The 14,238-nt window shown below is 46.5% G+C and overlaps 7 protein-coding genes across 7 annotated transcripts; 3 read left to right on the forward strand and 4 right to left on the reverse strand.

The window, feature by feature from the left end:
* Nucleotides 1-99: 99 nt before the first annotated feature.
* On the reverse strand, nt 100-2,433 carry N7537_004136 (putative pentafunctional AROM polypeptide; the record flags this gene model as incomplete). The annotated part of the gene is made up of 2 exons (XM_056895194.1): nt 100-309; nt 364-2,433. The coding sequence occupies 2 exons, from the start codon at nt 2,431-2,433 to the stop codon at nt 100-102; spliced, it is 2,280 nt and encodes a 759-aa protein (XP_056754942.1).
* Nucleotides 2,434-2,648: 215 nt separating this feature from the next.
* N7537_004137 (Zn(II)2Cys6 transcription factor) lies at nt 2,649-4,676 on the forward strand (the record flags this gene model as incomplete). Its single annotated transcript, XM_056895195.1, has 2 exons — nt 2,649-4,534; nt 4,583-4,676. The coding sequence occupies 2 exons, from the start codon at nt 2,649-2,651 to the stop codon at nt 4,674-4,676; spliced, it is 1,980 nt and encodes a 659-aa protein (XP_056754943.1).
* A 147-nt stretch (nt 4,677-4,823) lies between these two features.
* On the reverse strand, nt 4,824-6,078 carry N7537_004138 (uncharacterized protein; the record flags this gene model as incomplete). The annotated part of the gene is made up of 2 exons (XM_056895196.1): nt 4,824-5,678; nt 5,743-6,078. The coding sequence occupies 2 exons, from the start codon at nt 6,076-6,078 to the stop codon at nt 4,824-4,826; spliced, it is 1,191 nt and encodes a 396-aa protein (XP_056754944.1).
* Nucleotides 6,079-7,746: 1,668 nt separating this feature from the next.
* Nucleotides 7,747-8,564, forward strand: N7537_004139 (uncharacterized protein; the record flags this gene model as incomplete). Its single annotated transcript, XM_056895197.1, has 3 exons — nt 7,747-7,866; nt 7,925-8,058; nt 8,129-8,564. 3 exons carry the CDS (start codon nt 7,747-7,749, stop codon nt 8,562-8,564), a joined length of 690 nt encoding a protein of 229 aa, XP_056754945.1.
* A 286-nt stretch (nt 8,565-8,850) lies between these two features.
* On the reverse strand, nt 8,851-9,893 carry N7537_004140 (SDR family oxidoreductase; the record flags this gene model as incomplete). The annotated part of the gene is made up of 5 exons (XM_056895198.1): nt 8,851-8,883; nt 8,939-9,047; nt 9,100-9,155; nt 9,215-9,524; nt 9,589-9,893. The coding sequence occupies 5 exons, from the start codon at nt 9,891-9,893 to the stop codon at nt 8,851-8,853; spliced, it is 813 nt and encodes a 270-aa protein (XP_056754946.1).
* A 1,615-nt stretch (nt 9,894-11,508) lies between these two features.
* On the forward strand, nt 11,509-12,792 carry N7537_004141 (uncharacterized protein; the record flags this gene model as incomplete). The annotated part of the gene is made up of 2 exons (XM_056895199.1): nt 11,509-11,526; nt 11,599-12,792. 2 exons carry the CDS (start codon nt 11,509-11,511, stop codon nt 12,790-12,792), a joined length of 1,212 nt encoding a protein of 403 aa, XP_056754947.1.
* A 787-nt stretch (nt 12,793-13,579) lies between these two features.
* On the reverse strand, nt 13,580-13,840 carry N7537_004142 (uncharacterized protein; the record flags this gene model as incomplete). The annotated part of the gene is made up of 2 exons (XM_056895200.1): nt 13,580-13,655; nt 13,731-13,840. The coding sequence occupies 2 exons, from the start codon at nt 13,838-13,840 to the stop codon at nt 13,580-13,582; spliced, it is 186 nt and encodes a 61-aa protein (XP_056754948.1).
* Nucleotides 13,841-14,238: the final 398 nt, after the last annotated feature.

Raw genomic sequence — 14,238 nt, forward strand, 5'->3', positions numbered from 1 at the left:
ATGAGATATTTCTCCGTGTTATGGTAAAACTTTATGTAATTATGATTGGGTGTCAAGTCGACCAGCGAATTGACCAAGTCTCCGACAATCAGTGGCAAATTACCACATATGGAAATACCCTTTTTTGATGGCCTCCTCTTGAACGGCTCGTCGCATGACGTGCACTGGAGCTGGTCTCTGGGTAAAGAGCTCGTATTGAGTAATGCCCTGTTTGACAAGCACCTTCAATCCATCAACGATTACCCAACCTTTCATTGACCACGGAGTCATCTGCTCCATCAACGAGGTCTTCCATGGACCGTAACTAACCTAATAACAGTGTCAGTTGACTGATGTGATTAGGGAGAGGCAATTACAGCTTACCTCAACGAACACTCCTCCCGTTGGACTTTCGAGCCATGTATCAGAAACTTGGAAGACGACCGGCGACTGAGTGCCAACATGCCTTCCAGGAATGCATGAAATCACGATTGTTGGAAGACGAAAATCCGATGGCCAGGGGTCCTCTATTGACTCAAGGACATCTAAATGGAAGATCTTGTCGCCCTTGGATTTCGCCCATACATTGTAGTAACGGGCCAGCTTTTGTGCGTTCGAAAGAGTTCTGTTGTAAACGAATATCTGCCGAACCCCTAATTGATAGCATGCGTACACAGCAGCATGGGCCATTCCACCAGCACCTATGATCAGAGCCGTACTGCCACCTCGAATGGCATTTGCTGGAGACAGGTGACTGTGGACGCAATCTTTGATTCCGATGTAGTCTGTGTTGTATCCACGGTAAAGGGGAGTTCTCACTCCGTTCGGCTGGACCTTGTGTTCCAATACCACAGTATTTACTGCGTTGATGTCTTTGGCGTCGGGACTGATGTCGTCGAGCAAGGGTAAAACATCATTTTTGAATGGCAGGGAAATGATCAAACCACCAAGAAAGCCACCAAAGGATGGGGCTTTTAATATGGCTTCGATCTCGTCGAAGCCTTGGATCTCATCGTATTCATACGTATGCGGGAGACCACAGGCCGCGTAGGCTGCATTGTGCATTTCTGGTGACAGACTATGGCGAAGATCTTGACCCACGATTTTAAACAACTTATTAGGATGTAGAGACAAAGAGCTTAGCGCATGTTGCATGTCTCGCAGAGAGGATATAGAGTTTTGACCAGGACTAACCCGTATGGGAGATAAAGTCGGGTTCAGGAGTATGGAAGCTCGCTCCTCAGGGTCGGTATTGTATGCAATAACTGGAATATTGAGGGCATTAGTCAACATTCCGCGAAAAGAAACGCATGCGAGTGCATCTTCTGGAACCGCATGTTGACCGGTAATGCGGAGAGCTTCGAAACCAAAGTCTTCGAACCACATACGAATACGCGGGATTTCAGAGGGTGCCATTCCAAATCCTAGCGGTCCCATTTGGTGGTGTACGGCAATCATTTTCGAATGGCCTTTCGTGGCATAAATTCGCCGAATACTGTCCTTATTTCGGAGCACACAAGTGAATGCATCAGGAGCTACCCGTAGTGCTACTGCTTCCAAGAATTTCAAGTAGCTCGAGTCATTCACTGGATCTGTTTGTGCATCGAGAATTATTGGCACACGCGTGTTCTTCCTGAGAATCGTCATACAGCGTGACAGTTTGATCAATATATCCTCACGGCTGAATTCCTCATGATTCAATGTGAGATAAATAGCATCAGCGCCTGCATCCAAAATTTCGGCGTCTAGATCCGTCTCAAGCTGGCTCAAGGACAACCCAAGGGCGTATGTATGAGTCGCAGAAAAAGGATCAGCCGAGGCAATCTGCTTATGTGGATTGCCAAATATGCGATGTAGAAAGGCAACAAAGATTCGTTCAAGCTCCTTCAGTTTGAGTGATGCGTGAATCTGACTTTCGACTTCGTGACTCGGCTCTTGCGTGATGTTGAAAAAGTCAAAGTTGGAACACGATTCGAAGAAGAGATTCTCTAATTCATAGATATGGTCAAATGTATCCGGGTTGATTCCGACAAAATGTTGAAGATCTGCCTTGCTTCTGCGCACATACACTATGGGATGGTGTTGTGCAAAGGCCACCAATAATTGCCGCTGAGCTGAACTGGCTGCGAATCCAAGACCAGATATGACACAACCAGTTTGGTATTTTGTGAGAACATCTTGCGACACTTTTATCACTACCTCGCGATATCGTTTGAATCCATGGTTTGCAATAAACTCTTGAGGTGAATACTGGATTTGGCCCCGAAAGAATTCATCGAAGTCAATAAACCGTCGACGGAGAGCAACGGAGGCAATAAGACCTAGGGTTTTCTTGCCGGCTCCAAAAGAACCAACTAGCAAGATGGTAGCATCGGCGTTGTATCGTCGGCAGCCAGGACCTTCGTGATCTGGACAAGGTGTACTTGAGGGAGATGGCGGATGGGATTCTGACATATTGCCTGCCAGCATGTATATCTCAAAAGGACTCAGCCTTGGTGCGTTTCCTTTCTTCTCAAGAAACCATTTGTTCATCCAAAGATGAGGATGATGTCGCCGTCGTTCGGCTTCGGTTAAATTCAATACCGATCACGTGATACCACGGACGACATCAGTTTAGATGACCATGAACAATCGAAAACCGATGGGTTTTATTTTATCCTCGAGCACATATGCCTAACACTCGACCTTCGAAGCGACAACGAATCTGCCGGGCATGTGATCAATGTCGTCGGCGAAAGTCCAAGTGTGACGGGGAACAACCTGCTTGCTCCATCTGCCGCACGGCAAATCGTACTTGCAGTTATCAAAATGGCGGTGGACGACGAGGCTTGCCCCCTGGATATGTCCGAAGCTTGGAGACAGTCCTTGGGCTTGTTTTGCAACATGTCCCAAATAGCGAGAGAACAGTGCATGATCTTTTGATCAAGTCGCAAAATAATAACCACTTCCTTGCCAAAGATCCTGCAACAGTCTGGCGACAGTCTCGACTGGCCAAAGATTTGTCCAAATTGATTGATCATGATCCTCAAGAAGTCTCAACAATAACCGGTCCTGATGAATCAGAATGGGATACCCTAGAGATGATCAACACACCAAGCGTCATTACTGCTGGCACTGAGCATGCAACCTTTGGCCTGAATGAACCCTCCCTGCACCAAGGAATTCCAAATATTGGAACGATTCAAATCGATTGCGTTTATCTACCGTTCCCAGTGGATACACTCAGCATGCTGGAAAATTATTTCACCTATACACACTGCTGGTTCCCGATTCTAGAGCGCCATGATCTATTTCGGACGATGCATACAAGTATTGAACCTGAAGCCAGCCTAAGTGATGGTTCAAGTTTAGTTCTTTGGGCAGTCGTGGCTTACGAATCTTCCACAAAAGATGGTGGAGACCAAAGGCAACAGCCAAGCCATTTGAAAATACAACAATCAATCTACGCACGAGTCATGACACAAAAATCTAAGAACCTGGAACTAGGACACATCCAAGCTGTTATTATCCTTGCTTTACTACAGCTTAAGCTAGGGGACATCAAAACATCGTGGAGGCTTGCCGGTCAGGCTTCCAGAATGCTGGCGACGTTGCCAACAGCTTCTAAGAACAGCCGATATCATAACACCTTCCATGGATGTATTTTCCTTGACAACATTCTGTCCGCAGTTTTGCACAAAGCACCCTGCATGTCATTGGAAGAGCAACAGGAAGGAGAGCCGATCAACGAAGACAGCATAGAAGAATGGGATGTATGGTCGGTATCTCTACGAGCATCAGAAGGCGGATACCGAAACACACCAAAAGGACCCCTGCGAGCATTGAGCATCTTTAATAATATCAGCCAGCTCATGAAGCACCTGGCTCGAATATTGTATATGTTGACCAATATGCCGCCCCCAGATCAGCGCGAGCTTCTAGCCAATCTGCAAGCCCAACAGAAAAGGATTGTTGAGAAGTACCCATATAGCAAAAGCCCAGAGTACATCACTCCTCCATTACTCACTTTGCATCTCACGTGTTCCTTTGTGATGCTGGATTTCTTAAAAAGAATCCCAACGCTTGACATTACCGGAAAGGAGTTAGTTGTCAACCTCGTGCAATCTAGTGTTAGTCTGTTGGATCGATATCTGGAGACAGCCGGACCGTTACAAATGTCACCATTATTGTCTTGTTTTGCTCTTCGGTGCCAGCAGTGCTCTGATATAGTCCACTCCGACCCTAACTCCGAGGGGAAACGGGCTCTCGAAACCCGACTTTGCCCGTACCTGCAGAATTTGGAGGCTGGGATGAAAAGTCTCCAGAGGTCAGATGGCATACGACCTGCAAGAGTCGAGGATCCTGGAATGGACCCTGCTTGCAATGGGTTCGTCCAGCCATCAGATTTGGAAATGTTAGAAACGCGACCGGAAAACTCCACCATTGCTACAGCGAATGCTATTCCTGACTCTTGTGTTATTTCCACTTTTCAATCACCGGCTGGGGTTACACTTGCAGACAACGAGGGATTCGATACTCTGTTCGAGGAAATGGTCACCTCCATTCCAACGAACAGGTATGTTGTCTCTTTCTCAAATATCCTCTGCCTACTGACCTTTTGTAGGCAACAACCCCTTTTCGCTCAAAATCTAGGCTTCTACGCTGGAAATTTGGATAAAGACTTCTTGGAGCAACTTCAACAACCACCGGATGGTTGATCTCGTAAAGTCTGTCGACAACAGTCAGATGATGGCCCATCGAAATGATATTAACTCGTTTCTTCATTGCGACTAAAAAGCAGAACTCGGTATCATAAGAAGAAAAATATACAGCGAAAAAGGAATCCGAGGCCCTTCGCCAGGATTTTATGCCAAATCCGAAGCAATCGAAAGCCAACCCAGACCGGCTGATGCTGCTTCGATTCCCTTGGTATCCTTTTGCGGGGGATAGCTGGCACGAGCCAACCTCGACAACTGGACCGCGAGCAAATGCTCTCTGAAATACAGGTCCAAGCCACCTACCATGTGAATACTGTGGTCAGCACCATTTCCGCCCTTCTTCTCTCCCCAGCACAGCCTGGGACCAACAATTTCATCTTCCATCTTCCCAGTCCTACTTCCACTTTTAGCCCACACACGCTTAGTTTCGTACAAAGTTTCCCAAGCGATGCCAAAGCTCCCAAACATTCCACCCTCCTTCTTACCCTCTGCTGCCGCACTCTTCCAGACGAAATTGCGCCCTCCATACTCAAACCGTCGCGGCGACCAATCCTTTCGCTGCATCTCTCCATCCGGAATCTCGGTTATTGCGCCCATGTCGGGGATTGTCCGTGTTATCATCCTGAAAGTACCACCTTTGGTCTTCTGCAGTCTCACACTCGTCGCTCCAATTTGGGGTAAGAATTCCCCGGCACGTCGGAGGACCGTCTCGACGATGGGTGCTTCGTTGCTCCAGACGAACTGCAGGGCGTACAAGACGTGTGTGTTGGTCGCGTCTTTGACGAAAAACCAATATGAGCGCATGCCCAGATTGACAAGCTCCGAGGAATGTGTAATGCGATAAGTGACCGTGGGCGCGTCGGGAGACAGGGTCAGCGAGAAGAAAGGGCGTTGTGAGGTATCGGCATTGAGGAATGGTTGGATGTGGGCTGGAGCTGCGCTGATATCCTTTGTAGATTGACTGGGACCATCCCCGCGGAATGTATTAATATCCTTGCGAATCTGGCAGTTGGCAAGAATCAGTGGCCTGGAGGAGTCGCACCATGTCCGGGAGTGTGTGGCTTACCTGGGTCAATGACCAGGTCTTTCCGTCCTCATTTTCCATCTCCTCCATCGCATCCAAAATCGTCGGAGGCAATATTATACCGTCAAAACTGCCCTTGCTCTTTAGGTCTTCGAGATAGGCTAGGCGTTCTCGATGGACTTGAACCTGTCTCTCAAACATTTTTCTGTTGATTTTGAGGACATTTCCTTTCTTGTATAATTTGGTTGCTTCGTCCAAAACAGTTATGGCTTTCTTGTAGACGGTGATGGCTTCATCGTATTCACCCTTGCGTTCTAAAATGAAGGGCATCGCGGCCAGTTTATAGACCTTATTGTTGACATCGATCTTTCCTGTCATTGCGCTGGTAGGAAGACACTTAATTGACGTGAAAATTAGTTCCTATATCAGGTAGTTGTGGTCTTTTTCGCTTTCTTAGATGTTGTGTTAGTGGACCTTTGTGGATATGGCGCTCCTTTATAGTGAATCGAAGGAGTCGGAGCTTTTCTTTGTAGTTTATGCCAAGGTAGAAATATGCCTTGCCAAGGGGGTTGAATGCATAAAACTGAGCCTATATAGGAGCTACGTTCGTGTAGCCGTTATTGTGAACGACTGTACTCGAATTAGGTTGCAGCGTGGGAATCCTTCGGGAGAGATAACTTGGAACCTTTGGTGGAAAATGATCACCTGCGGCATCAGCCACCATGATACCCTGTCTCGAATACCTTATGCACCTTAGTTGAGATACGCATGGTTGGCTCGTGAAGAAAAGGACATTAACTAATCGCTTAGCATTACTACCTTTGAAGCTTGGCAATTAGGCTCAGCCAACCACCCTGCTGGCTTAGCGGGGCTTTCGGGCACATGGCTATCAATCAAGCCACCTTTAATGTAGCAACTCAGGGTCCATGGACTATCTTCGAAAGGCCATGTTTGCGGAGCTCGGGGTCAAATTACAGAATTGCACCGGTCTGCTCAGATATGAATTTCGAGGGGGCTATTTACGTTGACTCAGAGACTCTCGGATATGAGTAAAATAAAATAGCAAAACAAAATTGGGGCTATAGTAGAATATGGTAGAAAAAGCATGGTCACCTGGAATCAAATTATTAGTTGAGTTTATTGTTTGAATATCTTGGCCCGCGACACCACATATATATATCCAGACAGATGAAGAATCACGCATGAAGGGCGAAATTCAAATAATATCTTATCTGATAAAAATGTCCCCGCACAGGGAATGTTGGATAAGTGCTAAAATGCCAAAATGGCTATCAACCTGTCAACATTGACTTTCTGTAAGAAATCTGTCAAACCCGTGACAAAACGGGGGTTGAGGCTGAGGGCGGCCCCCTCCAGTAAGGGCTTAGCTTAGTGGAAATTTTCGGTCTTATTGCTAGCATTGAAACTGCCCAGTTTCAAGTCCTAATTAGGCACATCTTGTGTTTCTTATGATTTCAGTATCGTTTTCTGGCTATTTTCAGAGCTCCGAAGAGAGCAATCTTGCGGAAACCTAGAGCACAAAAGGAGACTAAACTATGGTCAAAGTCTCGATAAAACCCGATAGGCCCTTATCCGGCATTTAAATTGGGTTGAAACCGGGAGTTCAATAGATCCATTTTCTTCTAAGATGCCTTACGTCTGGCTCGTCTGGCCCCGGGGCTCTTTTGGCTAGAGCCAGGGGTTCAAATATCCCAATTAGGTATAGCGGTATAACTTTCGCAGGGACTAGGACTACGCTAGTACCTGAATAGGCTAGAGGGAATCTATTAATCGACTAGGGTATACTGAAATAACCAATAGGCAGGCTCCGTTTGAAGGCCATCCATTATCCAAAACGGCTCTAGACTGCTCTCGCCTGCTTAGCTTGCTTAGCTTGCTTACTGCTTATGACCCTGAAATAAATTCTTAAAGGTTATATGAAGGCGATATCGCCCTATCCCTCAAATTTATCCTCTGATCTTCTTTTCACAATTTCGATTTCTGTCGCTCGTTTGACTATTACATTCGTTAATTATTTAATACAACATGCGTATCCAATCTTTCGCTCTCTTGGCCGGTGCCACTACCGCCATCGCTGCCGAAACAGTCACTCTTTTCCTGCCTGGATTCGACGCGCAACGAATTGAGGGCAAGGTCGTTGGAACTGTATGCGCAATCACCCCTCCGTTGATTTAGCAGAGAAAACTAATGTGGATTGTGCCAGAGCGGCTCCATGACCAAATATCTGATCAAGTGTGCTGCCGACGTTGATTCCGACGAATGCGGCCTTCCACCCGCTGGCATGACCGTGGCCCAAGGCTCTTCAACCGTTAGCCTGTCATACGGCATGGATGATGTGTGAGTTTCTAGCCCTACAAGGAATCCAATTATATCCCCCACAGTCATAGCTGATCCTTTCCCGAAACAGCACCATCGCTGAGAGCTGCAAGTATGATGCCACCAGCGCGAGGTGCGGCGCAACCTTCGACGAGCATGGCACGACCTCCAGCTGGAACTCGGCCGTTGCTATCTCTGAAATTCCCGGTGGCGCATTGATGCCCGTGACTATCACCGCAACTGGAACAGACAGCGCTTCCGCCACCACTGGTGCCTCGGCTTCGGCTTCTACCGCCACCTCTACTAGCGCTGCTACTTTGTCCACCTCCGCTTCTACTTCTGACAGCACCGCTACTGGCACAAGCACTAGCACTGGTACTAGCACTGCTGGCGCGTCCTCGGATAGCAGCAGTGCTGCTGCCACCAGCCATACTGAGTCTGGTAATGCCGCTATGCCCATGATTACTGGAAACGCGCGCTGGGCTGCCGGTGGTGTTGCAGCTGCACTGGCCCTTGTTGTTCTCTGATTATCGGGACATTTTCTTTTTTTGAAATGAGCGTTGATGCCAATAGTCGTGGCTCGGTAAACGCCTCTCTGCCTCATTGATATACATGTACTTTTCTCATTTATACTATGCAATATACGAAGCGTGATAATTTATTCTTTATTTCGGTCTTACGGACCTGATTTGAATCCATATTTCTGGCGGTCGAATATGTGCTTCGTATTTACGCCACACAACGTGTGTGACCTTGAAACATGTACAATGAGCGCTATCTAAACCTCCTCTCATATCTATTCGGTCGTATAAGTTAAGACTTGCGGTGCATGACACCAGCCGCAGCCTATAGAATAGTTAGAACCTGTCCACAAGAATCTTAACCGCAAAAAAAAACTTACTTGGTGGCTAGGGAAGACTAGGGTATCGGCGATCACAACATTCTCACGACGACCAGCCGCAAAGACAACAACCTCAGCGATGTCATCACCGGTCAATGGCTCGACGCCCCTGCGAACGGTTAATTATATTGTGTTTTTTCCGGCTTTTTGGCACGACTTACTTGTAGACGGCATCAGCCTTGGCCTTGTCTCCACCAAATCGCACAACGGAGAACTCCTAATCGCATGTATTAGCTTCATACAAAAGACGAATATAATAATATACAATGACCATACCGTCTCAACTTGACCAGGATCGATTTCAATAACACGAATTCTCGTGGCGATGAGCTCCTTTCTCAACGCGTCAGTGAAGGAGCGGACAGCCGCCTTGGTGGCGCAGTAAATGCTGCCGCCAGAGTAAGGCTCGCGACCAGCGATACTGCCAATGTTGATAATATCACCACGGCCGCCCTCAGAGCGCTTCTTGAAGATGGGTAAGATGGCCTGGGTCATGTTAATGAGACCGGTGACGTTGGTGTCAAACATGACCTTGATATCCTCGGCAGCGATTTCAGGTGCCTGTGCGACACCCTTGACCAAGCCACTGCACCGTGGATGTCAGTATCAATCGTGTTACTGATAAGTTTAGCTTGATGTGTATGACTCACGCATTGTTAACAAGAACATCAATCTCCCTGAACTCCTCTGGCAGGGAGGAAACAAAGTTGCTGACTTCCTCTGGGTTGCTGACATCCAGCTTAACGGGAAGAACTTGGACACCGTCGCCAACCTCCTGTGTGATCTCAGCCGCGACCTCCTTCAATGTGTCGATGCGGCGCGCGGTAAGGATCAACTTCAGGTTCTTGGGCGATGTGCGGGCGAATTCCTTGGCAGTGCTCTTTCCAATGCCAGATGAGGCACCGGTAACGATGATAGTCTTGCCTTCGAGACGCTTTGCCACTGCGGAAGCCATGGTGCGTCGGATAGAAGTTCGTAGGGCTGCGGGAGGGAAGGAGGAGTTTGCGGAGAGAGCTGGGGATGCGGAGGGGTGTGAGAGTCGCCGAAGGTGTCCAATTGATCTGATGCAAGCTCGTAAATGGATCATGGGTCTAAGTCTCTACTTTTCAAGGAGGAATGAAACGGAGAACCCAAAATAAATAGAATGATCACGAACGAGTGCGGGGACTCTGGCGTCATCTCGTGTTATGTAATCACATACAACGCAGCCTCGCGGCGAGAAAGCCGATTCCTTATCTCGATACAGTAATCCTGCCAACGCCCAACCCATTGGTTGTGTTGATTGGCTCTACGGCTGATGAATCGAACCACTATGACAATAAGAGTAATTTTACCCCTCTTGCAGAACATCGGTAAGCCACCCATTATGGTCCACGAGTAGGTAGCACCCTAAAGTGCAAGCTTTTGCTTAGGTGCTGTACATAGCTGAGTAGTTGGGTAACTGGGCAGGGGGAAAGAAGGCAAAAAAAAGTATACATACCCACTTAGTCGGTTTCGATGACTAAAGGGTCATTATCGTCCATGTCGATAGGATTAGGTGCTGAACATTATAATTAACCCTATATAGGAATATTAGCCGGGTGAGTGGCGCCTTACATAGGTTGTTCCATTTCATCTACTACCGTTATCTCGTTTAAAACACAACATAGTCATCAGAATTATCAAGTATGCTTTGAGCAAGAGAATGGTTAAACTTTTAACATGAATGCTTTTCAAGGTCCTCTTTGGCATTTATATCATATATCCAGAATCAATTCTAGCAATATATCCATTGAACTAGACATACATTATAATGTAGTTTTTTATTTTCCCTTTAGCTCGTTTAAGAGTTAAGGAACTTGATGTTATGCTCATTTTATATTTATGCACCTTTTGTATTGGATTGCCCTACAAACGATACCTAATTTTTGCAATTTGCTATCTGGTGGATCTCATCAAAATAGCGAGGATATATTGGGCGCTTGGCACGATTATTCGGAGCCAATGCACAAAATGGAGTTTGTCTCTGAATGCATGTCATTAAATTCTTTGTACACGATTCAGACCGAAATGAGAGACAAAGCTTCTTGTCTCGTTGGAATCGGTCAAAGAGATGGTTTCTCTTTGAAGGAAAATGCCCTAAATGGGATGGTCGTCTTCAACTTGACAAAGAGCTAAGTGCACCATTATGATCAATAACACAAGACTCGTTGTAGCTGGACAAAGATCAAATGAATGCCATTGTCTATATTCCTTTGGAGGACATCGATTAATATTTCTAAAGATCAGTCACTGCCCCCAATTCATTTGATAAATAGCGTTGGGTATACCCATATAGCAGTGTATAGAAATCATCGTCTCGGCGCATTCCCTTAAATCCTCCTGTGGTTCTTTTTTTTAGACAGAAAGAGCAAAGGAGCGCGTTCCTTCTATATTCAGCACAGCAAAAACACCACGGTAACTTACCACCTCTTCCTAGATAAAATCTTGCTTGCTTTCTAACTTTAACTTCACGTACGCATATTCAACATATCATCTCAATCTTGATACCTTTAACATTGAAATCTATCGAATATTACAATCCTATCATCATGTCTTCCCCTGATAAGGTTTGTTATATAGCTCCTCTGAACATTGTGTCAAAACCTGATAGAAGCTTACATGAATGCTTTTCAACCCAGAATGCTTCCTTGGACAACCTTCTTCGCCGGACTAACTTTGACTGGGCTGAAGATGTTGAAGACACTGTAGCTAAGGCTAATCTACCTATGGCCATGTCGAAGCCTATTGATTACCGTGTGCCCAAGCCTGCCTGGTATGATGAATGTTTCCCGACCCCCAACCATGTTCCCACCCCCCAATTCCAGCCATCCTGTTCAACCCTATACGAAGAGGTGTGGGATGAGCTGTGGGGCTGGGCTCATGGAACTACAGATTCCACCTCAAGCTCACCCGAAGAAACCCAGACTGAGTTCAATGAGACCACTAGTGCATCTTCGTGTTACGAGGAGCCATTCCCCAAAGACGGGTTTCGTCGGGAGCGATTGATACCCAACGCCGAATCCGAAGTCTATTCGATTGCACAGCAGTCTGTCAATGACATCTTTGCTGACCGTCAAGCCTGGATGGAAGCCGACGAGGAAATTCATCATTTCAACTGGATGGGAGTGCGAGCTTACACCCATAGCGCAACTTCCCCCAGTGATTCGCTTGCCATAATATTAGCGAACCCTAAGAATCCCCAAGGAAGCGCCACCTGGAGAATTCTATCACTTCTGAACCGAGCGGGAGACTACGTAGACCCTATTCTTGTACTTCTGGATGGCACCGACAATGCGTTGTTCGAGCTCCGGGGATCAGAGCTTGTACGTGCATCCACTGGACGTGTCTTCAAGTATTATTCTCCCCATGGGAGATGGATGGATGATCCGGAAGATCCGAGCGATGAAACTACGATCGATTTTGGCGATGTGCGGACTTACGATGCCCCAGATTTGGCCATTGGAAATGGCTTCGTGGAGTCCAGTGCTATTCGATCAGTGTCCCAGTGGGCAGAGTCTCGGAACCAAGCCTGTGATGACTCTTGGGGTGGGCTTCCGCGGAGGCCGACTTGGGAGCCGAAGCCTTCACCTTTGAGCCAATACGAATCCATCTTACCAGAGATAACCCCCAATGTACCGCAGCCAGAGACCACCAAGGAAACAAAGAAGCCACCTCGCAAGATAACGACTTGTATTGTTGGGACACCACCTGAAGAGTATTTTTCTTTCCCAACTCCTGTTTTTAATCGTCGTAGGGGAATCAAGTACGCATTTGCAAAGGCTTGTCAGGGACTGGTATCAGCGCTCATATCATTGAAAGGTAAGTTCAGTTAGGCATTTGTCTATTCTCTGTCTGATGCATCGTTTGTGCTTTGCTCATGCTTTCTGTGTAATTTTGAATCTTATTGGATTGGCTTTAGACTGGATTCACTTCGGATTGCGTCCAGTTTCACTTTTAGTTATCGCACTCTTTGCGTGAGAGCAGACTAAGCTTACATTTTTTGGGGGGGGGGGGTTTGGCATACCTAGATGGCATTGATTTTTGGAATTTGATGTGTATCAAAAAAGATGGGGTTATTCTCAATTTATCTGTTACATTTCTTCTATCTACCAACTTTGTTTTGTGCTACTTTCATATCTCAATGACACTTGAAAGCCTATCATTCCTTGATTTTATTTTCCTTTGTACTAGTTTTAAAGTGGTGAATTGTCATTGTATCTGCGCGTGATAGCCGCGAGATACTGTTAAAATGTATGCATCTCTATCCAATAAATTACCATTACTTCACTTAACATCAAGTATATGGGTAGAGTGCGTACAGGTGTCAAAGTTCAAGTCTTATAAGGTAAGTAACTGGGTATATATCAATACATACTTGATAGGCGGCCTTCTAGGCTTAGCAGGAATGCCGCTAGTAGCATTGTGGCTCAAGCGATAGTTTGATACAATTCGGTAGGCTCAATGCAGACTTTAATCATGAGCCACCATTTTCAAATTGCATACACGGTAGAACCCGCCTTTTTGAAAAAACGGTTTTAAGATAATGAGATAGGTCTCGCTCGCGTTTTTGAGTCTTTCTTCTATCCAGTTTTCATGGGTAGAATAGAACTTGAAACAAACTTAGATCTTGACACTTTGTTCCCCATAGCGGCGCATTTCGTCGACATGAGCACGTGGTAGAGCTAGCACCTGGCCACTGTGTTGTTAGCCTTGTTATCCAACGCCTCTTGTTTTATCTGAGCCTTGTCTGTACCCGGCAGAACACGTTCACTAAGCAGGCACTGATTGTAAATATCTGCCAATATCATTGATTTTGGTTGAGCGTGCACGAGTGTAAACAAAATCGCTGGTAGAGCTGCAGTTGGTGCATATACCGGCCATCTAAACCAGTTCTAGTGATGGGTGGCATTATCTTCTTTGCCAGTCAATGAGCTGTACTTATCTGTCTCATCTGGCACCGCGGAACTGTTCGATTTGGTGATGTGGGTGGGGGGTTCGACTGGCGAATGTCCACGATGATTAGTTCTGGTACCTTGACTGAGGAGTTTGAAATGGTTCCAGTACCTAGACCGGCCCCAAAGGCCCAAAGAGATATGGGAAAGTAACCGAGTCCAGTACCTTGACTGGCTGTAGGACTCGATGGAATAGCACTCATTGAGCGCTTGCCCTAGTGGTAGGGGATGTATAGGGCTCTGTGTGAAAGCCCATAGCCTACAGACGTGCAGTCTATGTTCTCAATTCGTTTATAAGGTTTCACCTGTGCACAACCTTCCCGAACG

Source organism: Penicillium hordei, assembly GCF_028827395.1.
Source record: "Penicillium hordei strain IBT 12815 chromosome Unknown utg000002l_segment0_segment0, whole genome shotgun sequence".
Lineage (NCBI taxonomy): Eukaryota > Fungi > Ascomycota > Eurotiomycetes > Eurotiales > Aspergillaceae > Penicillium > Penicillium hordei.